The sequence below is a fragment of the Moschus berezovskii genome, chromosome 8, assembly GCF_049115385.1.
Source record: "Moschus berezovskii isolate FMDL1 chromosome 8, NW_MosBer_1.0, whole genome shotgun sequence".
Lineage (NCBI taxonomy): Eukaryota > Metazoa > Chordata > Mammalia > Artiodactyla > Moschidae > Moschus > Moschus berezovskii.
Genome location: NC_142467.1, coordinates 38,137,330 through 38,164,648, shown reverse-complemented (window position 1 = coordinate 38,164,648; position 27,319 = coordinate 38,137,330). Strand labels below are relative to the sequence as shown.

The 27,319-nt window shown below is 39.3% G+C and overlaps 1 protein-coding gene across 3 annotated transcripts in view; it reads right to left on the bottom strand.

The window, feature by feature from the left end:
• Positions 1 to 27,319, bottom strand: part of GABRB2 (gamma-aminobutyric acid type A receptor subunit beta2) — a 283,075-nt gene that overhangs the window by 161,654 nt on the left and 94,102 nt on the right. For all 3 annotated transcript variants that reach the window (XM_055430093.2, XM_088838352.1, XM_088838351.1), the window contains exon 4: positions 15,421 to 15,641. In XM_055430093.2, the coding sequence (XP_055286068.1) occupies positions 15,421 to 15,641 (221 nt within the window). The remainder of the gene's footprint in view (positions 1 to 15,420; positions 15,642 to 27,319) is intronic.

The window sequence follows — 27,319 nt, the reverse complement described above, 5'->3', positions numbered from 1 at the left end:
TAGATCTGATAGACGGAGTGCCTGATGACTTATGGACAGAGGTTCGTGACATTGTACAGGAGACAGGGACCAAGACAATCCCCATGGAAAAGAAATGTAAAAAAGCAAAATGGCTGTCTGAGGAGGCCTTACAAATAGCTGTGAGAAGAGAAGCGAAAAGCAAAGAAGAAAAGGAAAGATATATACATTTGAATGTAGAGTTCCAAAGAATAGCAAGGAGAGATAAATCCTCGGTGATCAATGCAAAGAAATAGAGGAAAACAACAGAATGGGAAAGACTAGAGATCTTTTCAATAAAATTAGAGATACCAAGGGAACAGTTTATACAAAAAAGAGCACAATAAAAGACAGAAATGGTATGGACCTAACAAAAGCAGAAGATGTTAAGAAGAGGTGGCAAGAATACACAGAAGAACTGTACAAAAAAGATCTTCATGACCCAGATAATCATGATGGTTTGATCACTCACCTAGAGCCAGATATCCTGTAGTCCAAAGTCAGGTGGGCCTTAGGAAGCATCACTAGCAAAAAGCTAGTGGATCTGATGGAATTCCAGTTGAGCTATTTCAAATCCTGAAAGATGATGCTGTGAAAGTGCTGCACTCAATATACCAGCAAACTTGGAAAACTCAATAGTGGCCACAGGACTGGAAAAGGTCAGTTTTCATTCCAATCCCAAAGGAAGGCAATGCCAAAGAATGCTTAAACTACCATAAAATTTTACTCATCTCACATGCTAGTAAAGTAATGTTCAAAATTCTCCAAGCCAGGCTTCAGCAATACATGAATTGTGAACTTCCAGATGTTCAAGCTGGTTTTAGAAAAGGCAGAAGAACCAGAGACCAAATTGCCAAAGTCCGATGGATCATCGCAAAAGCAAGAGAGTTCCAGAAAAACATTTGCTTCTGCTTTACTGAATATGTGAAAGCCTTTGACTGTGTAGATCACAATAAACTGTGGAAAATTCTTCAAGAGATGAGAATACTAGAACACCTGACCTGCCTGTTGAGAAATCTGTATGCAGATCAGGAAGCAGAAGTTAGAACTGCACATGAAACAACAGACTGGTTCCAAAGAGAAAAAGGGGTATGCCAAAGCTGTATACTGTCACCCTGCTTATTTAACTTATATGCAGAGTACATCATGAGACACGCTGAGCTGGATGAAGAACAAGCTGGAATCCAGATGGCCAGGAGAAATATTAATAACCTCAGATATGCAGGTGACAAACTCTTATGGCAGAAAGTGAAGAGGAACTAAAGAGCCTCTTGATGAAAGTGAAAGAGGAGAGTCAAAAAGTTGGCTTAAAGCTAAACACTCAGAAGACTAAGGTCACAGCATCTGGTCCCATCACTTCATGGCAAATAGATGGGGAAACAGTGGAAACAGTTGCAGACTTCATTTTTGAGGGCTCCAAAATCACTGCAGATACTGATTGCAGCCGTGAAATTAAAAGACGCTTGCTCCTTGGAATAAAAGTTATGACCAACCTAGATAGCATATTAAAAAGCAGAGACATTACTTTGCCAACAAAGGTCCATCTAGTCAAGGTTATGGTTTTTCCAGTAGTCATCTATGGATGGGAGAGTTGGACCACAAAAATGCTGAGCACCGAAGAATTGATCCTTTTGAACTGAGGTGTTGGAGAAGACTCTTTAGAGTCTCTTGGACAGCAAGAAGATCCAACCAGTCCATCCTATAGGAAATCAGTCCTGAATATTCATTTGAAGGACTGATGCTGAAGCTGAAACTCCAATACTTTGGCCACCTGATGCGAAGAACCGACTCAGTTGAAAAGACCCTGATGCTAGGAGAGATTGAAGGCAGGAGGAGAAGGAGACAACAGAGGATGACATGGTTGGATGCCATCACTGACACACTGGACATGAGTGAATAAGCTCCGGAAGTTGGTGTTGGATAGGGAGGCCTGGTATGCTACAGTCCATTGTGTTGCAAAGATTCAGACACAACTTATCGACTGAACTGAACTGAACTGATAAATGGGTGGAAGTAACATCACTCATTTGTCTCTAACTCTTTGAGACCCCATGAACTCTACAGTCCAAGGAATTCTCCTAGACCAGAATACTGGAGTCGGTAGCTTTTCCCTTCTTTACATTCTCCAGGGGATCTTCCCAACCCAGGGATTGCACTCAGGTCTCCCACATTGCAAGCAGATTCTTTACCAGCTGAGCTACAAGGGAAGCCCAAGAATACTGGAGTGAGTAGCCTATCTCTTCTCCAGTGGAAATTCCTGACTCAGGATTTGAACCGGGGTCTCCAGCATTGCAGGCAGACTCTTTACCAACCGAGTTAATAGGGACATATACAAATACCCACACAAGCATATATATTATATAACAGCAACAATTTTAATCATCCACTAGAAAATACATTTCTTAAACTAAGAGAAAACAAAATAAAGGTTTGGCTGCTTTCCATATGCCACTAATATTCCTGTGACCCAGAAGGTTCCCTCATAGTGACATCGGGATCATGCAAGTGCTATGTACAGCCATGCTATATACAAGTACATTCACAAGACAATGAATGGCATGTCCTCATGGGTTTCTCGGCTTCTTCTCTGCAGACAAAGGCCATTTCAGGAACACCCAGTCCCCATTCTTTGGGCATTTGAAACAAGATACGTATCTTGACTGGGAGCACAGCTGGTGTCTTCCCTGCTTTGCAACCGCTGGAGTCTCTGAACACGCATCATTTCCACCACAGTCCCTTTATATTTTCAGTTTTAGTTCTGCCACACTCAGCTCTCATTTGACTGAAATGAATGGACATGAGGACAACTGTGCACCCATTTCAGTTCAGTTCAGTTCAGTTCAATTGCTCAGTCGTGTCCGTCTCTTTGTGACCCCATGGACTGCAGCACGCCAGACCTCCCTGTCCATCACCAACTCCTGGAGTTTACTCAAACTAATGTCCATCGAGTCGGTGATGCCATCCAACCATCTCATCCTCTGTTTTCCCCTTCTCTTCCTGCCTTCAGTCTTTCCCAGCATCAGAGTCTTTTCAAATGAGTCAGTTCTTCACATCATGTGGCCAAAGTATTGGAGTTTCAGCTTCAGCAACAGTCCTTCCAATGAACATTCAGGACTGATCTCCTTTAGGATGGACTGGTTGGATCTCCTTGCAGTCCAAGGGACTCTCAAGAGTCTTCTCCAACACCACAGTTCAAAAGCATCAATTTTTCGGCACTCAGCCCTCTTCACAGTCCAACTCTCACATCCATACATGACCACTGAAAAAACCATAGCCTTGACTAGGCGGACATTTGTTGACAAAGTAATGTCTCTGCTTTTTAATATGCTATTTAGGTTGGTCGTAACTTTTCTTCCAAGGAGTAAGCGTCTTTTAATTTCATGGCTGCAGTTACCATCTGCAGTGATTTTGGAGCCCCAAGAAATAAAGTGTGCCACTGATTACACTGTTTACATTGTTTCTCCATCTATTTGGCATGAAGTGATGGGACAAGACGCCATGACCTTCGTTTTCTGAATGTTGAGCCTAGGCCAACTTTATAACTCTCCTCTTTCACTTTCATCAAAAGACTCTTTAGTTCTTCTTCACTTTCTGCCATAAAGGTGTTGTCATCTGCATATCTGTGGTTATTGATATTTCTCCCAGCAATCTTGATTCCAGCTTGGGCTTCCTCCAGCCCATCGTTTCTCATTATATACTCTGCATATGAGTTAAATAAGCAGGGTGACAGTATACAGCTTTGACATACTCCTTTTTCTATTTGGAACCAGTCTGATATTACACGTCCACTTCTAACTGTTGCTTCCTGACCTGCATACAGATTTCTCAAGAGGTAGGTCAGGTGGTCCACTGGAGAAGGAAATGACAAACCACTTCAATATTTCTGCCTTGAGAACCCCATGAACAGTATGAAAAAGCAAAAAGATAGGACACTGAAAGATGAACTCCCTGTTGGTAGGTGACCAATATGCTACTGGAGATTAGTGCAGAAATAACTCCAGAAAGAATTAAGAGATGGAGCCAAAGCAAAAACAACACCCAGTTATGGATGTGACTGGTGATATTCCATTGCTGTAAAGAGCAATATTGCATAGGAACCTGGAATGTTAGGTTCATGAATCAACGCAAATTGGAAGTGATCACACAGGAGATGGCAAGAGTGAACATCAACATTTTAAGAATCAGAGAACTAAAATGGACTAGAAAGGGCGAAATTAACTCAGATGACCATTATATCTACAACTGTTTCAAGAATCCCTTAGAAGAAATGGATTAGCCATCATAGTCAACAACAGTGTGAAACGCAGTACTTGGATGCAGTCCAAAACTGACAGAATGATCTCTGTTCGCTTCCAAGGCAAACCATTCAATATCACGGTATTCCAAGTCTTCAGTTCAGTTCAGTTCAGTTCATTCACTAAGTCGTGTCCGACTCTTTGAGACCCCATGAATCATAGCACGCCAGGCCTCCCTGTCCATCACCAACTCCTGGAGTTCACTCAAACTCATGTCCATCAAGCTGGTGATGCCATCCAGCCATCTCATTCTCTGTCATCCCCGTTTCCTCCCACCCCCAATCCCTCCCAGTATCAGACTATTTTCCTGTGAGTCAACTCGTGGCCAAAGTATTGCAGCTTCAGTTTTAGCATCAGTCCTTCCAATAAACACCCAGGATTGATCTCCTCTAGAATGGACTGGTTGGATCTCCTTGCAGTCCAAGGGACTCTCAAGAGTCTTCTCCAGCACCACAATTCAAAAGCATCAATTCTTCGGCGATCAGCTTTCTTCACAGTCCAACTCTCACATCCATACATGACCACGGGAAAAACCATAGCCTTAACTAGACGGACCTTAGTAGGCAAAGTAATGTCTCTGCTTTTTAATATACCATCTAGGCTGGTCATAACTTTCCTTCCAAGGAGTAAGCGTCTTCTAATTTCATGGCTGCAATCAGCATCTGCAGTGATTTTGGAGCCCCCAAAAATAAAGTCTGACACTGCTTCCACTGTTTCCCCATCTATTTCCCATGAAGTGATGGGACCAGATGCCATGATCTTTGTTTTCTGAATGTTGAGCTTCAAGCCAGCCTTTTCACTCTCCTCTTTCACTTTTTAATTCCTCCTCAGTTTCTGCCATAAGGGTGGTGTCATCTGCGTATCTGAGGTTATTGATATTTCTCCCAGCAATCTTGTGCTTCTTCCAGCCCAGCGTTCCTCATGATGTACTCTGCATATAAGTTAAATAAGCAAGGTGACAATATACAACCTTGACGCACTATGTCCCGACAAATAATGCTGAATAAGGTGAAGCTGAATGGTTCCATGAAGACCTACAAGACCTTCTAGAATTGACACCCGAAAAAGATGTCCTTTTCATTATAGGGGACTGGAATGCAAAAGTTGGAAGTCAATGGACCTCTAACTGGTAGTAAATGAGACTTACTGATTACAGGAATGTGATGTGTCAGTAATATTTGAGAAAAAGTTGGGCAGATTTTCTTTTCCTCTTTAAATGTTATGTAAAAATCAGCAAAAATACAGCAGCAAAAAAAAAAGTCCTGGATGATTTCCCAGGACTGCTAAATACACACTGCCTCAAGTATGTATTTCTAAGGTCTAAAGAATGGTGTAATTCTGATTCTGTTATTTTTGGTTTGGATTTTACTTATTAATATTTGCTGACATCAGTCAGACTAAGATGACTGCAAATCACCAAATGACTCCAGCAACAGCAGGAACAATAAAAAGTGCTGGATTAGGAGTCAGGGAATTGAAATCAGCTTTGTGCTTTGCCATCAATTTCTTTGTGACATTTGGCCCCATCACCTCTCTCTCTGGGCTTCTCTCTTAGAAGGTGAACTTGAAGATGAGAGTAATTAATTCTAAAAAAACTCACTTTTAATATAAATAATTTTATTTATAGGGAAAATGATGGTCAAGAAATTTTTTTAAAAATTAATTACAGGGACTTCCCTAGTGGTCCAGTGGTTAAGACTGTGTGCATCCAATGCAAGGGGCACAAGTTCATTCCCTGGTCAGGAAAACTACGTCCCCACATCCCACATGCTCCAAAATCACTGCGGATGGTGACTGCAACCTTGGAATTAAAAGACACCTGCTCCTTGGAAGAAAAGCTATGACAAAACTAGACAGTATATTAAAAAGCTGAGGCATCACTTTGCTGACAAAGATCCATCTAGTCAAAACTGGTCTTTCCAGTAGTCATGTACAGATGTGACAGCTGGACAGTAAAGAAGGTAAAGCACCAAATAACCGATATTTTTGAACTGAGGTGCTGGAAAAGACCCTCGACAGTATCACAGACAGCAAGGAGATCATACCAGTCAATACTAAAGGAAACCAACCATGAATAATCATTGGAAAAACTGATGTTGAAGCTGATGCTCCAATACTTTGGCCACCTGATGCAAAGAGCTGACTTACTGGAAAAGACCCTAATGCTGGGAAAGACTGAGGACGAGAAGAATGGAGCAACAGAGGATAAGATGGTTGGATGGTATCACTGACTCATGGACATGAGTTTGAGCATGCTCCAGTAGTTGGTGATGGACAGGGAAGCCTGGTGTCCTACAGTTCATGGGGCCTCAAAGAGTCGGATACAACTTAGCACATGAACAACAACAACAACAAGCCATTGCTGTTGTTGTGCTCAGTCATGTCCAACCCCATGAACCTGCAGCCCACCAGGCTCCTCTGTCTGTGGAATTTTCCAGGCAAGAATACTGGAGTGAGTTGCCATTTCCTAGGTTGGGTATACTTGTGGGTTGCCATCTTCTTGATCTAGGGATCGAATCTGCATCTCATGTGTTTTCTGTACTGGCAGGCAGATTCTTTACCACTGAGCCAACTGGGAAGCCCAACATGCTATATGCATGGCCAAAAAAAAAGGGGGGGCTTTAATTTTTTTTTAATTAAAAAAATTAAATTCAGCTCTTAAGGGGGATGTATGCTTTTCTTCCCACAGAAGCAAAGGTAGATTAAGGGAATTTTTTTCCTACTAGAGTACAGGGTCTCACATCCTGGCCAAAAGAACCAATATTCTTACTAAAATTCTCTGTTATTCTTCTTGACAAAATGCATTCACTCAGTATATCGATGAAAATGAATTAAACCAATTAGGAAATCAAGTAAAAAATTGATATATGAATGTTTAGTAGACTATTTTCAGTATGAGATGGCTATTCATATATTCACTTGCCTAATTTCTTGTGGTAAAGCTTTAGGAGTAGAGGGAGAAGATAAAATTAATAAACATTGCCTGTCTAAATCCATTACAGGCTAACATTATCCTTTGCCATTTTCCCAATGACAGAACATACATAGCAGGAGGTGGTTGAATTACCTTCTGCTTCCTGCTGAATCTTTCTTTAAGAATGTGAACCTTTAATCAGAAGTGACATGTTTCTGACCTAATGTTACATATGGGAGGTGTATAGACTTATGAAGTCAAGGGCTCCTCCCTCATTCCAAAAGACAAACAGCTATTTTTACATGGGTCAGAAGAGTAAGAAAGTCAGTCCTTCCATAAGAACTGTACTAATCTGTATCAGTACATCTCCTGAGCCATTTATTTAAACAATGACACCAAAAGATACAACAGCACAAGTTCGACATTGTAAATTGTGTTGGAAAAAGCTTTGCTTGTCATTAAAATAGTGAGTAAATTTGAAATAGTAGTCCTTCATTTTAGAGCAATAACCACATATGTCACCTTATATCAAAGCCACAAACCAGATCCTATATTGGATAAAGAAATATATCCCAAATGTGTCTTAAAATGGTTAAATAATGATAGTCAGCAGAGCTTTATTGACATGATAAGCATTGCAATAATGAAAAGGACATCTTTTTTGGGTGTTAGTTCTAAAAGTTCTTGTAGGTCTTCATAGAACCATTCAACTTCAGCTTCTTCAGCGTTACTGGCTGGGGCATAGGCTTGGATTACCATGATATTGAATGGTTTGCCTGGGAAAGAAACAGAGATCATTCTGTCGTTTTTGAGACTGCATCCAAGTACTGCATTTCGGACTCTTTTGTTGATCGTGATGGCTACTCCATTTCTTCTAAGGGATTGTTACCCACAGTACTAGATATAATGGTCATCTGAGTTAAATTCACCCATTCCAGTTCATTTTAGTTTGCTGATTCCTAGAATGTCGACGTTTACTCTTGCCATCTCCTGTTTGACCACTTTCAATGTTCCTTGATTCATGGACCTAATATTCAAGGTTCCTATGCAATATTGCTCTTTACAGCATTGGACCTTGCTTCTATCAACAGTCACATCCACAACCAGGTATTGTTTTTTTATTTTTTTGGCTCCATCCCTTCATTCTTTCTGGAGTTATTTCTCCACTGATCTCCAATAGTGTATTGGGCACTTACCGGCCTAGGGAGTTTCTCTTTCAGTATCCTATCATTTTGCCTTTTCATACTGTTCAGAAGAGAAGTGAAAAGCAAAGGAGAAAAGGAAAGATATAAGCATCTGAATGCAGATTTCCAAAGAATACAAAGGAGAGATAAGAAAGTCTTCCTCAGCGATCAATGCAAAGAAATAGAGGAAAACAACAGAATGGGAAAGACTAGTGATCTCTTCAAGAAAATTAGAGATACCAAGGGAACATTTCATGCAAAGATGGGCTCAATAAAGGACAGAAATGGTATGGAGCTAACAGAAGCAGAAGATATTAAGAAGAGGTGGCAAGAATACACAGAAGAGCTGTACAAAAAAGATCTTCATGACCTAGATAATCACAATGGTGTGATCACTCACCTAGAGTGAGACATCCTGGAATGTGAAGTCAAGTGGGCCTTAGAAAGCATCACTACGAACAAAGCTAGTGGAGATGATGGAATTCCAGTTGAGTTATTTCAAATCCTCAAAGATGATGCTGTGAAAGTGCTACACTAAATATGTCAGCAAATTTGGAAAACTCAGCAGTGGCCACAGGACTGGAAAAGGTCAGTTTTCATCCCAACCCTAAAGAAAGGCAATGCCAAAGAAAGATCAAACTACTGCACAATTGCACTCATTTCACATGCTAGTGAAGTCATGCTCAAAATTCTCCAAGCCAGGCTTCAGCAATACGTGAACTGTGAAATCCAGATGTTCAAGCTGGCTTTAGAAAAGGCAGAGGAACCAAAGATTAAATTGCCAACATCCATGGATCATCGAAAAAGCAAGAGAGTTCCAGAAAGACATTTACTTCTGCTTTATGGACTATGCCAAAGTTTGCTGTGTGGATCACAGCAAACTGTGGAAAATTCTGAAAAGATGGGAATACTAGACCACCTGACCTGCCTCTTGAGAAACCTCTATGCAGGTCAGGAAGCAACAGTTAGAATTGGACATGGAACAACAGACTGGTTCCAAATAGGAAAAGGAGTACGTCAAGGTTGCATATTGTCACCCTGCTTATTTAACTTATATGCAGAGTACATCATGAGGAACGCTGGACTGGAGGAAGCACAAGCTGGAATCAAGATTGCCAGGAGAAATATCAATAACCTCAGATATGCAGATGACACCACCCTTATGGCAGAAGGTGAAGAGGAACTCAAAAGCCTCTTGATGAAAGTGAAAGAGGAGAGTGAAAAGGTTGGCTTGCAGATCAACATTCAGAAAACAAAGATCATGGCATCTGGTCCCATCACTTCATGGGAAATAGATGGAGAAACAGTGGAAGCAGTGTCAGACTTTATTTTTTGGGGCTCCAAAATCACTGCAGATGCTGATTGCAGCCATGAAATTAAAAGACGCTTTTGGAAGGAAAGCTATAATCAACCTAGATAGCATATTAAAAAGCAGAGACATTACTTTGCCAACAAATGTCCATCTAGTCAAGGCTATGGTTTTTCCAGTGGTCATGTACGGATGTGAGAGTTGGACTGTGAAGAAATCTGAGCGCCGAAGAATTGATGCTTTTGAATTGTGGTGCTGGAGAAGACTCTTGAGAGTCCCTTGTACTGCAAGGAGATCCAACCAGTCCATCCTAAAGGAGATCAATCCTGGGTGTCCATTGGAAGTACTGATGCTGAAGCTGAAACTCCAGTACTTTGGCCACCTCATGCGAAGAGTTGACTAACTGGAAAAGACTCTGATGCTGGGAAGAATTGGGGGTGGGAGGAGAAGGGGACGACAGAGAATGAGATGGCTGGAATGCATCACCGACTAGATTCACATGAGTTTGGGTAAACTCCGGGAGTTGGTGATGGATAGGGAGGCCTGGCGTGCTGCAATTCATGGGGTCGCAAAGAGTCAGACACAACTGAATGACTGAACTGTCTGAACTGAGCAACAGTCTAAATTACACCTATGTAACAGTCTTTATCAAGTAATGTCAACACCAGATTCATCTGATTTTCACTTGCTTTAGTTGGACTCATCAGCAGAAATTCTGTATTTTCTATGCCATTTCTTCCTTGAAGTGTTCTGAAAAATAATTTGATTGGGCCAACTTGGTATTAAATATAATTAATCTATTTGAAATATTTGCTTTATAAATTGCTAGGAATTCTTCTGCCTAGACAGTGAAAAGTCTGTTGTCACCACTTGTACAGCTGGGCTAATCTCAAGAAAATATTCTTCTTACCTCTAGCCATGTCTCTTAAAGAAATATATATAGTATCATAAAATAAAGGAGGCATTTTATTTTATGATCACACTGGCATAACTGAGTCATCAACTAGCCAAGAGTGAAGGTATGAATCTTTATTTAAGGATATTGTTACTCTTTAGTCATAAACTATAAACTTAGACTTGAAAAGTAACATTATTCATCACTTTTCTTAATTACACTCCTGTAGATCTTTCAATAAGGTTTTAAAAATAGATGCTTGATAAGACATTATGAGAATAAAAAGAAAGGCCTGGTTTAAGAGAAAATATACAATGCTTGATTACATGAAAATTAGAGTGCATGCCAGAAACGAGACACTGGGTCTGTGGCTACAGGACACTTTTAAAAGGCTGTCATGGCCACTTGGGTCTTAAGCCAGGCACCTAGCCTCCTTTTTCTTCATCTCAGGCTGCCAAAGCAATGGCTGGAGATAATTGGCTCCACTGTAATTTTGTGATCTCAAAACGGTTTGACAATCCTCTTAGTATTTTAGTAATTCTCTTTTTCATATTAGACATTTCTGACCTAGACCTTTCCCATTCTCTTCAACTGACTTCCTCATTTCTGCTCCACTTGTTCTTTTTGTTCAAGACAAAGGAGTGTCTTCAAAGAATCATGGAAAGATACCTGGTGTAAAATTCTACAATATAAAAGTACTGTCTTGTTATCTAAAGCTTTCTCTGTTCCAGCTTTCTGTTTATTTATCAAATATCCCCAGCATTCATTTCTTTATCATATATTAAGTAACATGGCATACTTATTATCTACAAAGTACTATGCTTCTCCAAATATTTAATTTCACTTTCCAGCCTGATGTCAGAATATCAATTTTTTACATTTATTAATCTCATTTGATTCAGAAGATGACTGGGTTATTAAAATTACATTATTTTTCTCCCACCTTTTTATTTAAGAGGAAATTAAAACCTGAAGAAGATGCTTAAGGCTAAATAAGAGGTCAGAGACAAAAGTCCAAGCTAAAACACAAATTCCATTGCCATAATACTTTGTTAAGGAATTTGGTTGTGCTGAGCAATTTTGTCTCTGCACAGCATCAGAGCTCTGCTTCTAAAATGATAATCAACCTGAAGAGTGATGGAATGACAGAGTAAGCTGCTCATCCATTCTTTTGGCAATGGGGAAACAAAAATCCAATCAGAATAAAAAATGTTAAGTCCAACCTACAACAATAGCAATAACAACAACAATCAGGGCTTCCCTGGGGACTCAGACAGTAAAGAATCTGCCTGCAATGTAAAGACCTGGGTTTGATCCCTGGATCGGGAAGATCACAGCTTGGTTGTCTGGAATCAAGGACCCTACCCACTGAGTACACATCCTCTAAGGTGAGATGACCTTGTTTTCACACACAACTACTAAAAGTACATGTCACATATAGGTAATTCTCTACCTCTAAGAGATGAGAAATACCATTCTCTGGCTGCAGACTTCTAAATCTTGAGTGCTATTTCCTAGATAATAGAACCAGAGATGCCAAGGCCATTTTTCTTTTCCAAATTTTATCACGAAAAATTCAAACCTGCAGACAAGTTGAAAGAACAGCATGACAAACACCTGCATGAAAGTGAAAGTTGCTCAGTCGTGTCTGATTCTCTGCAACCCCATGGACAATACAGTCCATGGAATTCTCCAGACCAGAATACTAGAGTGGGTAGCCTTTCCCTTCTTCAGGGGATCTTCCCAACCCAGGAACTGAACCCAGGTCTCCTGCATTGCAGGTGGATTCTTTACCAGCTATACCACCAGGGAAGCCCAAACACCTGTATATCCACCATGAAATTAAACAAACATTAATATTCTTCAGACTATATTATCTTCAATATGTTTTAACACCTAAAAATTTCACTAAGAAAACTTTACATGAGGCATACTCAGATCCCTGAATGACTTCAATGACTTCCCCTCTAGCCCCCTCATCCCCACCAATCTTTGTACATCTCAATAGAAGAAACACTTAAATCCTTAAAGGATTTTGCCTTGAACATGCATGACATTTAGCCCAGAGGATTTGTTCTACCCAATTTCTTCATCACTGCCTTGATATTTAAAGCCTTCCTTGTACCAGTTTTCTATATCCAGGTCTGTACTTGGCACCATGGTTGCCTTTCAGCTCTCCTTATTCCAACTGATGAAACTTGCCTTTATCGATTTCTTTGCAATGATCTTTTCTGTCCCCCAAGATTCCACACACCAAAAATCATCCCTTTGTAAACTGGGATTGGTGTGAATCTCAGAACCTAAAAGTGAACCTTCTACTGATGACTCAGGACTATAGTTCTTCAGGGACTTATTCTATCAATCAGAACAAAGTCTGTATCTGTGGCTCAATGCAATCTATTTCCATCTCACTATTCTTTACCTTCCTTTTTTTCCTTTGCATGCTCTCAGGTGATTTCTACTATTCTTTACTTCCACTTGCAAGTACCTACGGAGTCGGATAGAATGATGATAAAGAGCAACATCTTTGTATTCAAACAATTATGCTTTCCTGGGCAGTAGCTGTACAACTTGGTATACAAGTTCCAGAGTTTCTTCATGTAAGAAGGAAAAACCAATCAAACAACAAACCAACAGTGCCCACTTTGTAGGAATTAAAGTTAATATTAAATGAGATTATATAAGGAATGTTCTGGCGCAGTGCCAAGTACAGACTAAATCCTTTAATGAGTACTGAAGTGAAGAAGAAGTGAAGTCGTTCAGTCGTGTCCGACTCTTTGCGACCCCATGGACACCAGGCTCCTCCGTCCATTGGATTTTCTAGGCAAGAGTACTGGAGTGGGTTGCCATTTCCTTCTCCAGGGAATCTTCCCAACCCAGGGATCGAACCCAGGTCTCCCGCATTGTAGACAAATGCTTTACCACTAACTACTAATAATACTATTACTATTCTAAATGCTGTTGGAAGTCAGTCACTACTGAACATAGATACAAGTTAAATTTTTTAGCAAACTAAGGACTGAGGTCAGGATGTAGAACAACTGAGGTCAGGGGGGTAGGTAAATAGCAGGAGGAATTAAGCAGATCTGAATCAACCCAGCAGTAGTGATTTTAATTGAGTTCCTTTCACTTATTTATTGAAAAATGAAACTTCTGCTATTAGAAGGGATATCCAGCCTGCATCAAACTTCAATCATGAAATAAATTGATCTATCAGTTAAAAACTGGAAAGAGATACATACAAATTTCCTGAAAAACCTCTCCAATTTCATATTCAGAACTAACTATACAACTGATAGAACAATCACAATCCATGAGCCTTCTTCAAGTAGAAATGTTAATTTTATGGACATCAGATGTATTCAGGAACTTGCATGTGTTGTTGACAGTCCTTGTTGGAAGCAGGGCTAAGAGAGTGATGATTTATAGCAATGGTATCCAGTTGGTCTTGATAAGAATGAACAGCCACCACCGTTTTTGTCTGATTATTGGCTTAATGCCTTTATTTTTCCACTGTTTCCCTTTTTCCATAAGGCCTGTATGTGAGCAGAGCCAGTATCCAATGCATCTCTTTACTTTCAATGGCTGATGGAGTACAAACATGATCTCTCTTTGCTACACTCTCTCCCTCCCTTGATAAACAAATGCCATTCTCTCTACAAATAGGATAAACAAAGAAGCTGGCTTATAAGGATCTAAGACAATGAACCAAACAGAATCAGGAACTGAATACAGTAGATAATGAAAATGAGATGTAACAGACAGGAACAATGCCAGAGTGAGAGGCATCCTAGGCTAACGGTTATGAGCTCTGGCTCTGAACTTAGAACAGGACTGGGATCCCATTTTCACTGTTTACGTCTCTGTGATCTTAGACAAGCTATACCAGCTTTCATATGAAATAAAGACCATAACAGTTTTAACTTATGAGGTTGTTGCAAGTCAGCATAACTGTAATAACCCACAGAGTGTACTAACTAATGTCTAACCCCTAACAAGTGTGTTCAATAAATAATGAATAACAATACTGTTATTATCATCATCATTATGATAAAGTCATCAAGTGTTTATGTAAAACAGAATATATCAGACACATTGAACATTACAAAATATCGTTGTTTTTTTTCCCCCCAATAATGCAGAGGAATTCTTTATCCTGAGATGTTTTCAGAGTAAGACAGATATCTTTTATCTTCATCATTTTTCCAGGGAACGATCTAATACAAAATAAGCTTTTTAAAGAAGAAACTCATATTTCACAACTCATCCTCCAAAGAGAGCAGAGCATCACAATTCTTTTCTACTATAAAGGTACATTTAATAGTGTCAATTCACTATTAATAAACATGAGATGATGGCTTTATTTATTTGCAAGTCTGATTACTCCTTGGAGGTGAGAGGACACAGAAAGCCTTCGTGTCCTTGGAAGGCCAGATTCAGTTCACAGAGCTCAGGAATAATTCAGGAAACAGAGCATCTGCCACATTCAAACAAGTATTGGGCATTCATAACTTTTTTCCACTTTAAAGAAAACCCATGTGTAAGCTATTTTAATATTGCTTATCCCTACCTCTTAAAGAAAGCAGCTTTAGGATCAGCAGCTGATATTGGAAGATAATTCAGAAAAAAACTTAGGCTTAGCTGGGGATAAGTCCCTTTGTAAACATGCTACCCTAAGCTCTCAGATGTCTATTGAATAGGAGGTTTAACTGCTTATCAGCAGAATTAAAGGAGGACTCAGGAAAATAGCATAATATTTCCCTTCAATAAAGAGCAGTAAGTACTGTGCTCAGGAAAAGTTCAATTTTGAAATGGTCACTACAGACCTGAGGCCATAAAGGACTGTCCCATCTGGATGCAGGCGGATCATGCGGTTCTTGACGGTCACTCCGTGCACAAACGACTTCTTATCATTCAGGAAGTAGGTATCAGGGACCCAGAGTTGGTCTGCCACTCTATTGTCCAGAGTCAAGTTTAAAGGTATTACGTTATAGGACAGCCTCTTATCTCTCCAAGCTTGCTGAAAGTACATTGTCAAGGTATAATCCTGTGAAATTGAGAAGATTAAAAAAAAAAAAAAAAAAGGTTATTTTGTACCTAAATGGAATTGGGAGATAAGCAAACACTTGAGTATTCACAAGAAAATATATGCAACCAAATACTATAAACATATACTATTCACAAATTCAGTTCAGTTCAGTCGCTCAGTCATGTCTGAATCTGCAGCCTCATGGCCTGCAGCACGCCACGCTTCCCTGTCTATCATCAACTCACGGAGCTTGCTCAAACTCATGTCAAATTCACATATTTGCAAATATTAATTTACTAAATCCATTCCAACTCAGCCCACACTATGCACTGGGCACCACAGTAAGTACAAAAGTGAAGAGAGCATATCCTTTTGAAATTTACTATATATTACTCAGGAATAGGGCTTCCCTTGTGGCTTAGTGGGTAAAGGATCTGCCTGCAATGTGGGAGACCTGGGTTCAATCCCTGGGTTGGGAAGATCCCCTGGAGAAAGAAAAGGCTACCCACTTCAGTATTCTGGTCTGGAGAATTCTACACAGTCCATGGGATTGTAAAGAGTTGAACATGACTGAGTGACTTTCACTCACTAAGGAATAAAGATGGTAAGGAATAATTATAAATAATTATAAGCAATTTGTCTTTCTAAAGGAGGGTACTCAGGATTGCTTTGGGTGGGAAATAAATACAATTGCAAAAAATGGTCAATTGATTATAGTAGTAATTATGAGTTCATATGAAAATCTGTATCTGTCTAATCAAGGTGAGCTTCCTACTGGAGGTATCATTTATATTGAGACTTATCTCAAATAGCTTCCTACCTATCTAAAAAATATAAGTTCAGTTAGTATTTCATCAGAATTTTAGAAATTCCGGATCATCAGACAAGTCTCCTTACTTTGGAGAAACAGTGGTTGTTATAAATTGTGCACTGGTCTTAGAGTCCCAGGCTCCAGCATTTCCTAACTATTTCTAGGACATAAATTTACATAACTTCTTTTTACTTCAGTTCCATTAACTATAAATGGGGCTTTTAATACATGCTTGATCTATCAGAAGGTTATTAAGACAATTAAATGTGTAACTCAAATGTAATCTGTGGACTACAGAAAGCTATATATTATGAATAAAGCACTTACATACATCTTGTGACATGTTTTCTCCCTTAGAGGCCCATGGCTACAATGTAATTGCTCTCTCACCCTCATTTGAATGACTAAATGAAGGACTAAGTATTCATTTGAAAAGGATAATTACTATTCTATTTTAAAATCAGTTCACAATGCCCTACTTGAGGGCTTAAAAAAAACAAAACTAGAATCAAGTATTAATCATCTCTGCAACCTCAAAGCCAGCACAGTCCTAGGGCACAAATAATGAATGAATGAATGTTCAATAAACTAAGTCTATTGGATTTCTGCACATACCCGATTACTCTTGTGGATAACATACACACTTCAATCTCTGTGAAGTCCCTGAGTTTCTTCAACCCTTGCTGAGATTTCTACATGTTAATATGGTTATGGAATTTTAAAATATGACTTGCAAGTTATCACCTGATAAAAGCATTAAACAGTTTCATAGGAAAAGTATAATCCTCTGGCAAAAAAAATTAAATATTTTTCCTGGTTTCACAAACATACAGATTTTTATCTCATTTAGGAGTCAGTGTGGAGCTGACTTCTGAATGAGAAGTACAGAATCAAATTAATATTCTAACAGAAGAATATTAATATCATAAAGGGAGTCGGGCAAGACTGAATGACTAACACCCCTACACAAAAGATATTCCACCAACTCAGTGGACATGAATTTGAGCAAACTCTGGGAGATAGTGAGGGACAGGGAAGCCTGGCGTGTTGCAGTCCATGGGGACGCAAAGAGTCAGAAACAACTTAGCGACTGAACAACAGCAAAAGTATATTAAATAACTGTAGGTGAAATTTTCTTGAGTGTGTTACTTTAGTCAGTGCTTTGAACTGTTTCATCACACTCTAGTTCTTAATAAAGAATTAGTCTGAGGATCTCTACCACAGCATCTTGATTTATAATAAAAGCAAAGGTGAAGATATGAATTATGTAACTAGAGAACAGACAATGGATCAGAAACATTTTTATATGTCTCTGTGTAACAAATGGCCTAAAAACTTGGCCATAAATAAAACAAATAATTTACAGTGTGCTCGAGAGAACACACTTAGTGATTTCGAATTCTTAGACATAAAATGGAAAATTTGATTATTATCTCTATTAGAAGATAAAGCTACATAAGCCCTCTAAAGATTTAGGGCAGATAACACAGTTTGGAAGTGCTGAGATGTGTTAGGACACAGGAAATTGTATTTTCTTTGGGGCTAAATAAATGGTGATATTGTGAGATCTTGAGTCATATGCTAACTCCTGTTATTTGTCAGCAAGGCAGTGCCTGATAAGAAATGCTCCCAGACAGACCCCAGTGATTCTGCTAACTGTCACATCAATTTTCATATCTTTTATTTTTAAATGACACATCAAGACACTGTCAAGAAAGGAAGAAGTTCCTGAATCAAAATAAAAGCTCTTGGACATAGAAGGAAAGAAAGGTTCTATGTTCTACCCTTTCTCTCCCAGGTCCTCATGCGCCCAGAATGAATGCTTTGAGCTTTTATGTAGAAAACGTATTCTTTAAACCCATCCAACAAGCCTACTTTCAGGAAGCTGTCTCAGATTTGGTTTATTCAAAATGAAAAAAAAAAAAAGTAAATCACTTCTGGATGCTCCACAGTCCATGGCATCACCATGCAAGAAGGACTTAGATAATCATAATCAAAACTAAAACCAGTGAACTTTCAATGCCGGACAAAATGGAGTATGCCTACTACAGGCTCTCTTTCCCACTAATCACAACTAACCATCCTGGAAAGAATTAAAAAGTCACTACCTAAGGACTGTGCAAAGAAAAGTCTAGTAGGCAGACTGGCAGAGAATCAAAATATGAAGAAAACCTATTACAATGGTGAGTTTCTTATTTGTTTTGTTTTTTCTTCCTTTTATCTTCTTAAAGTAATACATACTCACACAAACACAGCCAAAGTATAAACAAATGGAGAGATACACCAAGTTCCTGGATTTGAAGAAATGAGCATTGTTAAGATGTCAATTCTTCTCAAATTGCTCTATAGATAAAATTTAATCTCAATTAATATTTGAGTAGGATTTCTGTAGATATGCTGATTCTAAAGTTTATATGGCAAGCAAAGGAATAAGAATAAACAAAACGATTTCAAAGGAAAAGAATAAAATTGGAGGATTCACACTATCTGATTTCTAGACTTACTAGGGAACTACACTAAGACAGTATGACAGTGTAGTAATGATAGAAACAAAGATCAATAAAATAGTAAAACCTACAAATAAACCCACATAAATACACTCAAAGATTTCTGATGAAGGTAAAATGGTAGTAGATTTGAGAAAGTATAAAATTTTCAGCACGTAATGTGAATCAACTGGAGCATGCAAATGTAAATAAATAATTAAATAAGCAAATAAATAAGGAAACAAGTAAGCAAGATAGATGTCTAAGATCTCGCTTCTGAGTATGAGACCCACAAATTCACTGCTGCATATGTGAAATTTGTAAACATGACATTCCCACATCCCAAAGGCAGGTGGTCTCCAAACCTTAAAACTAAGTAATATGTTAAATAAGGCTCTCAAAATAAAACAAAACAAAAGCACAACTGACCATTTCAATTGCTGCTGATAATTCAGAGCAACTAAAACTGCAATGGTGGGTGGGAATACAAATAGGCAACCACCTGGAAAACAATTGGACAATTTCTTATACCACTAATAGACATTTGACATACAAGGCAGCAAACCCACTCCTGAGCACATGTCGAAAGCAGCTCCTGATACATGCAACATCATCACTGGTTTTCAAAGAAAGTTAAGTCAAAGAAGCAAGATTAAAAAAAAAAAAACATGATATATGATTCCATTTATATGACATTTTGGTAAAACTGAGGGACCAAGAATACATGAGAGCTTATCTGGGATTTGAGATGGAGGAGAGCGTGACCACAAATTGACAGAATGCAGGAATGATTTTGGGTAGTAGAATTGTTCTGCATCTTAACTGCAGTGGTGGTTACACAACTTTAATTAATTCAGAATGATACACCAACATGAGTGCATCTTCTGTATGTAAATTTAAAAAATAAAATTTAAAACTGCTTGAGTAAAAACAAACAAACAAGCCCATGATCTCTAAGAAAAGACACGCTCAGGTTCTTACTCAGGTATTTTCATGTCCCTCTGTTGTAACCCTGGTTGAGGTGAAGGAGTCTCTGTTTCCAACTCAAAAGAAGAAACTCAAGCTAATTAACTTAGAAACTGGGGTAAAAAAGAGCTGCTCTGACATCTGGAGGCAAGAGAGCCATGCTACAAAATAAGTCACCTAATCCTTGGAAGGAAAGTTATGACCAACCTAGATAGTATATTAAAAAGCAGAGACATTACTTTGCCAACAAAGGTCCTTCTAGTCAAGGCTATGGTTTTTCCCGTGGTCATGTACGGATGTGAGGGTTGGACTGTGAAGAAAGCTGATTGCCGAAGAATTGATGCTTTTGAACTGTGGTGCTGGAGAAGACTCTTGAGAGTCCCTTGGACTGCAGGGAGATCCAACCAGTCCATTCTAAAGGAGATCAATCCTGGGTGTTCATTGGAAGGACTGATGCTGAAGCTGAAACTCCAATACTTTGGCTACCTCATGCGACGAGTTGACTCACTGGAAAAGACTGATGCTGGGAGGAATTGGGGGCAGGAGGAGAAGGGGATGACAGAGAATGAGATGGCTGGATGGCATCACCGACTCGAAGGACATGAGTTTGAGTGAACTCCGGGAGTTGGTGATGGACAGGGAGGCCTGGCGTGCTGTGATTCATGGGGTCGCGGAGAGTCGGACACGACTGAGCGACTGAACTGAACTGAACTGAACTGAATGCATACCAGGTGACATGATGCCTCATCAGCCTTCCACTAAGTGGTTACAGATTCAGTTCCCCATGTGTACAATGAGACAACTGAACTAGGTAATTTTCAAGTCCATCTCTAGGAATAAAATAATTCCACTCTAAGATATGCTTTGTCACACTTTTATTCAAATGCTTTTGCCTTTCAAAATCTCCTAAATATCTAAAATACTTTTATAATTATTTCCTGCTATTCTCTAATCCATTTCTAATACCAAGATTCAAAACCTGTTTATTTGTTTGGTGTTCAGTTCAGTTCAGTTCAGTTCAGTCGCTCAGTCGTGTCCGACTCTCCGTGACCCCATGAATCACAGCACGCCAGGCCTCCCTGTCCATCACCAACTCCTGGAGTTCACTCAAACTCGTGTCCACAGAGTCAGTGATGCCATCCAGCCATCTCATTCTCTGTCGTCCCCTTCTCCTCCCGCCCCCAACCTTTCCCATTGTTTGGTGTACTGTTCTATAAAATATATGGCAGGAAATAATTTGTGTATGTATTTACTATCTTTTCTAACTTGATTATTTTGTGAATTGCCTATTCTTGCTCTACAAACGTTTTTCTGCTACATGTTTACTTCCTACTATTGGATATTGATAGATGGATATCTACCTATATAAAACATTTTATTTTATTATTTTGCTATTTTCTTTTAAATTTATAAGTATTTAACTTTAGTTAAAACAAAAATTAGTTCAGAAGGCTTCTGAATACTTTTCACACAGCCTTCTCTAAGATTAACATTTTGCATAGTCACAGAACAAATGTTTATTAATATAATACTACTTACTAGACAACAGACCTTATTAGAATAGCACTCATTTATTCACTAATGTTCTTCTTCTGTTCCAGGGTACAATCCAAGATCCCACCATGCCTTTAGTTGTTCTGTTCCTTAACATCCTTCAATCTGTGAGAGTTCCTCAACCTTTCCTTGTCTTTGATGACAATAATGCTTTCAGAATATTGGTCAGTAGATCTTGTAGAAAGTCTGTCAGTTTGAGTGTGCTCATGATTAGATTTAGCTTATATAGTTTTGGCCAGAATATTACCAAAGAACACTGTATCCATTATATAAGGGGTACATGATGACAATATCAACTGCAGGGAGTATCAATTGCAAGGAGATCCAACCAGTCCATCCTAAAGGAAATCAGTCCTGAATATTCATTGGAAGGACTGACGCTAAAGCTGAAACTCCAACACTTTGGCCATCTGATGCAAAGAACTGACTCATTGGAAAAAGACCTTGATGCTGGGAAAGATTGAAGGCAAAAGGAGAAGGGGATGACAGAGGATGAGATGGTTGGATGGCATCACCAACTCACTAGGCATGCAAACGCCAGGAGTTGGTAATGGATAGGGAAGCCTGGTGTGCTGCAGTCCATGGGGTTGCAAAAAGTCGGACACGACTGAGCAACTGAACAGAACTGATGTCAATATGTCTTATTACTGATGAGGATATTCATCTTAAATGGTTGGTAAACAGTGTATCTGTCAGGTTTTTCCACTGGGACATTACTATTTTCCTTCATAACCAATAGATATCTTGGGGTAGGTACTTTAGAACTATGAAAACAATAAGGTTATTAGGCTAACTTCTATAATCACTGTGTTTTGGGGTTTTGCATATTTTCCAAATTTCTATTTCTCTTCTTTCACCTAAACCTGAATCAACATATTCAGTCAGCTGACTATGCTTAACTAATAAGACAAACCAAAAGTAGTAAATACCGACATAAGCCATTTAAGATGTTTTATCATTAAATAATGAGAAATATCTTCTTAAGCCTCATTCTTTCTACCCACTCCTTTCATAGACTAGAGGCATCATTCTGGCCACAGAGGGTTCCTATTTTCAGTACAGACTTCCCCTCTGGATGCAGCATCTTATGCTGGTCTCAATCCTACAAGTTGCACTTGGGTGGCATGTAATCCCACCTGGGCTTGCTTCAGCATTCTCCCTACCTTCATTAACGTCTATGGTTCTTAACATGCATTTACTTCTCTGGAGCTCTCACCATTCCCAATCTATGTAGCTTCCTTCTTTTTTGCAATGCATATTTACACATATGGGAACAATTGTAAATGTAATTATGGCATTTTCCCCATCTTTGTGTTTTTTTTTTTTAATTTCTCTATTTGGGGAGAAGATGGTGTTGCAGGGAACTGGGTTCACACGTGTTTGTTCTGCCATCGGAGTACACAAGGACACCCAATAATTACTTTTGTAATGATCAGGGTTTAAGGCTTATTTTCACCACTGATAATGTGTGGTTTGTTTAACTTACTTTACCTATTGCAACTACATCATCTAAGGTTTGAAAATTGCTGCTGCTGTGCTAGATAGAATCTTGAGCTTTGGGGATTAATCTTGCTTCCTGGTCTTACATGTAACAATGTTGTCTTCAAATTAGATAACTTCAGAGAAATCTCTATCTGCTCAGGATTTATAATTTTCAAAGAGAGTATTTTTTAGCTTCATTTTAATTACCCATTGCTGAAATAATAACTGAGTCTAATATAGTATCATGTGTTATTTTCCTCTAACTTAGCTAGTCAATCCTAAAGGAACTCAACTCTCAATATTCACTGGAAGGACTGATGCTGAAGCTGAAGCTCCAATACTTTGGCCACCTGATGTGAAGAGCCTACTCATTGGAAAAGACCCTGATGCTGGGAAAAATTGAGGGCATGAGGAGAAGGGGGCGACAGAGGATGAGATGGTTGGATGGCATCACCAAATCAATGGACATGAGTTTGAACAAACTCCAGGAGATGGGGAAGGACAGGGGAGCTTGGCGTGCTGCAGTCCACGGGGTCGCAGAATCGGACACAACTGAGCAACTGAACAACAACAACTGAACTAGATAAAAATTGAGGGTCTGAGCTAAGAATATGAGTTTCTGGCTTTTGTAACACAGGGCAAAGGAAGCAAAAGCTGTGATACAGAAACTCTGAATGCAAATTTAAGTTCATTTAAACATAATGCAAGTTTGCATTATGTTATTATTATTATCATTTAAACATAATGCAAGTTTGCATCATGTTATTATTATTATTTATGAATAAAACTCCATGATAGTTTGTTAAAACAGCTCATTTATAACTTTCACTATCATTTTCTGCATAGTGTTTTAATTTGGGGAATGTTTAGATAAGTCTTTGTTTTTGTTTGGCTTTTCCACCATTCAAAAAGGTAACACAAGAGGGCTGAATTCCAAAGATTAAGATGGATTATTTCCTGTATTAAAAACTTCTGTTTTTACTCCCTTGTGGTGGTAAACATTACTTCTGATGTAGAAATTATCACCTAAAAAACACCATAGTAAGCAGAGTGAGCACATTCATAGTAATTACATGGTAAGTACATTCTCAGCATCATAAACTGTTATCCTCTTGAGAGTGAAGATTGTTCCTCATGCCAGTGTATACAATACTGTGCACAGTAAGTAAATGGGAGAAACTACCACTACCTGTTAAATGGTACAAATTTCCTCGAAAACACTTGGAAACTTGTGCAGAGGTCTCTCACCTGTGCATACCCTTTGTTCTGATATTTGCATCCCAAGGACATTTGTAGAAAATAATTAAGCAGTACACATTGACAGTTTATCTCCAAATATACCGCAACTCTCTTACTCTTCTGTTTCCAGCGCTAATAACCTGGCTTCTGACACCATTGTGTGTGATTATGATGCCACTCTTATTGTTTCCTTGCTTCTGACTCTTTCCCTCCCATAGCAATGGAAACAAAAAGCAGATCACATTTAGACCTTCGTTAACTATCAAAGGCTTTTCAATGCATTCAGAGTAAAACACAAACTTACAACTTTGGCCTTAAAGGTCCCGCACACTTCTTTGATCTCATACCCTATTATCTCTGCACGTCCCTCACCTCAACTCACTAAGACTATCCATGCTAGCTTTTCTTCTCTTTTACAAACATCACAAGCTCTTTCAGCCTTAGAAACCTTGTTCTAACTAATGGCTAATTGGAAAAATTATGTCCTAAGTATGATTGGTTCTCCCCACCTTGATACTCAGAGCTCAACTAAAAGGTAAAATCTACCCAGTGAGACTTTCTTTTTTTTATTTTTTCTTTTTCTCTCCCCCTCCCACCTCCCTCTCCATATCATCCCTCTGGGGCATCCCAGTGCACCAGCCCCGAGCATCCTATATCATGCATTGAACCTGGACTGTCGATTCTTTGATCATCTAACTCCCAACCCCTTCAAACCTTAACACAGTCCCTATTTTTATTATGTTTATAGCACTGATCACTTTTTTCAACGTGGCTCAGATGGTAAACCGTCTGCTTACAATGTGGGAGACCCGGGTTCGATCCCTGGGTCAGGAAGATCCTCTGGAGAGGGAAATAGCAACTCACACCAGTACTCTTGCCTGGAAAATCCCATGGACAGAGGAGCGTGATAGGCTATAGTCCGTGGGGTCACAAAGAGTCGGACATGACTAAGTGACTTCACTTTCACTTTTCAATCATTTATTGGTTACTTTTTAATTTTTCATTTCTCTCAACTAGAAGGTAAGTTCCATGAAAATATAAAACGTTCCTAAATTTGTTCATCACTGTATCTCAATGCTTGAAACAGGGCTTAGAAAGTAGTGATAAAAGACTATGTATTGAAAGAGGCGAAAGAATGAAAGACAATGTACATTTATCCCCTCCAAAATATGTACTACTCAATTAGCAATAAAAGAGAGACCTAAGTGTTCATCAGCATGAAACTGAGTAAATACAACAAAGCATTAACACATAATGGAATATATAGAAATGGACAGAAGTGGTATGGATACAACAGAAGCAGAAGATATTAAGAAAAGGTGGCAAGAATACACAGAAGAACTATACAAAAAAAGATCTTCACGACCCAGGTAATCACAATGGTGTGATCACTTGCCTAGAGCCAGACATCCTGGAATGTGAAGTCAAGTGGGTCTTAGGAAGCATCACTATGAACAAAGCTGGTGGAGGTGATGGAATTACAGTTGATCTATTTCTTATCCTAAAAGATGATGCTGTTAAAGTGCTGCACTCGATATGCCAGCAAATTTGGAAATCTCAGCAGTAGCCACAGGACTGGAATGGCCGATTTTCATTCCAGTCACAAAGAAAGGCAATGCCAAAGAATGTTCAAACTAACGCACAATTGCACTCATCTCACACACTAGCAAAGTAATGCACAAAATTCTCCAAGACAGGCTTCAACAGTACGTGACCAGTGAACTTCCAGATGTTCAAGCTGGATTTAGAAAAGGCAGAGGAACCAGAGATCAAATTGCCAACATCTGTTGGCTCATCAAAAAAGCACGAGAGTTCCAAGAAAACATCTTCTTCTGCTTTACTGACTATGCCAAAACCTTTGACTGTGTGGATCACAACAAAGTGTGGAAAATTCTTCTAGAGATGGGGAGTACCAGAGCACCTTCAGTTCAGTTCAGTTCAGTCACTCAGTCATGTCCGACTCTTTGCGACCCCACAAATCACAGCATGCCAGGCCTCCCTGTCCATCACCAACTCCCAGAGTTCACTCAAACTCATGTCCATAGAGTCGGTGATGCCATCCAGCCATCTCATTCTCTGTCATCCCTTTCTCCTCCCATCCCCAATCCTTCCCAGCATCAGAGTCTTTTCCAGTGAGTCAATTCATCGCATGAGGTGGCCAAATTATTGGAGTTTCAGCTTTAGCATCAGTCCTTCCAATGAACACCCACCTTACCTGTCTCCTAAAAAATCTGTATGCAGGTCAGGAAGCAACAGTTACAACTGGACATGGAGCAACAGACTGGTTCCAAATAGGGAAAGGAGTACATCAAGGTTGTATATTGTCACCCTGCTTATTTAACTTATATGCAGAGTATATCATGTAAAATGCCAGGCTGGATGAAGCATAAGCTGGAATCAAGATTCCCGGGAGAAATATCAATAACCTCAGATATGCAGATGACACCACCCTTATGGCAGAAAGTGAAGAGGAACTCAAAGGCCTCTTGATGAAAATGAAAGAGGAGAGTGAAAAAGTTGGCTTAAAGCTCAACATTCAGGAAACTAAGATCATGGCATCTGGTCCCATCACTTCATGGGAAATAGATGGAGAAACAGTGGAAACGGTGTCAGACTTTATTTTTGGGGGCTCCAAAATCACTGCAGATACTGATTGCAGCCAAGAAATTAAAATGCACCTGCTCCATGGAAGAAAAGTTATGACAAACCTAGACAGCATATTAAAAAGCAGAGACATTACTTTGTCAGCAAAGGTCTGTCTAGTCAAAGCTATGGTTTTTCCAGTAGTAATGTATGTATGTGAGAGTTGGACTATAAAGAAGGCTGAGCACCAAAGAATCAATGCTTTTGAACTGCAGTGTTGGAGAAGACTCTTGAGAGTCCCTTGGACTGCAAGGAGAGCCAACCAGTCTATCCTAAAGGAATTCAGTCCTGAATATTCATTGGAAAGACTGGTGCTGAAGCGGAAGCTCCAATACTTTGGCCACCTGATGGAAAGAACTGACTCATTGGAAAAGACCCTGATGCTGGGAAAGATCGAAGGTGGGAGGAGAAAGTGACGACAGAGGATGAGATGGTTGGATGGCATCACCAACTCAATGGACACGAGTTTGGGTAAATTCCGGGAGTTGGTGATGGACAGGGAGGCCTGGAGTGCT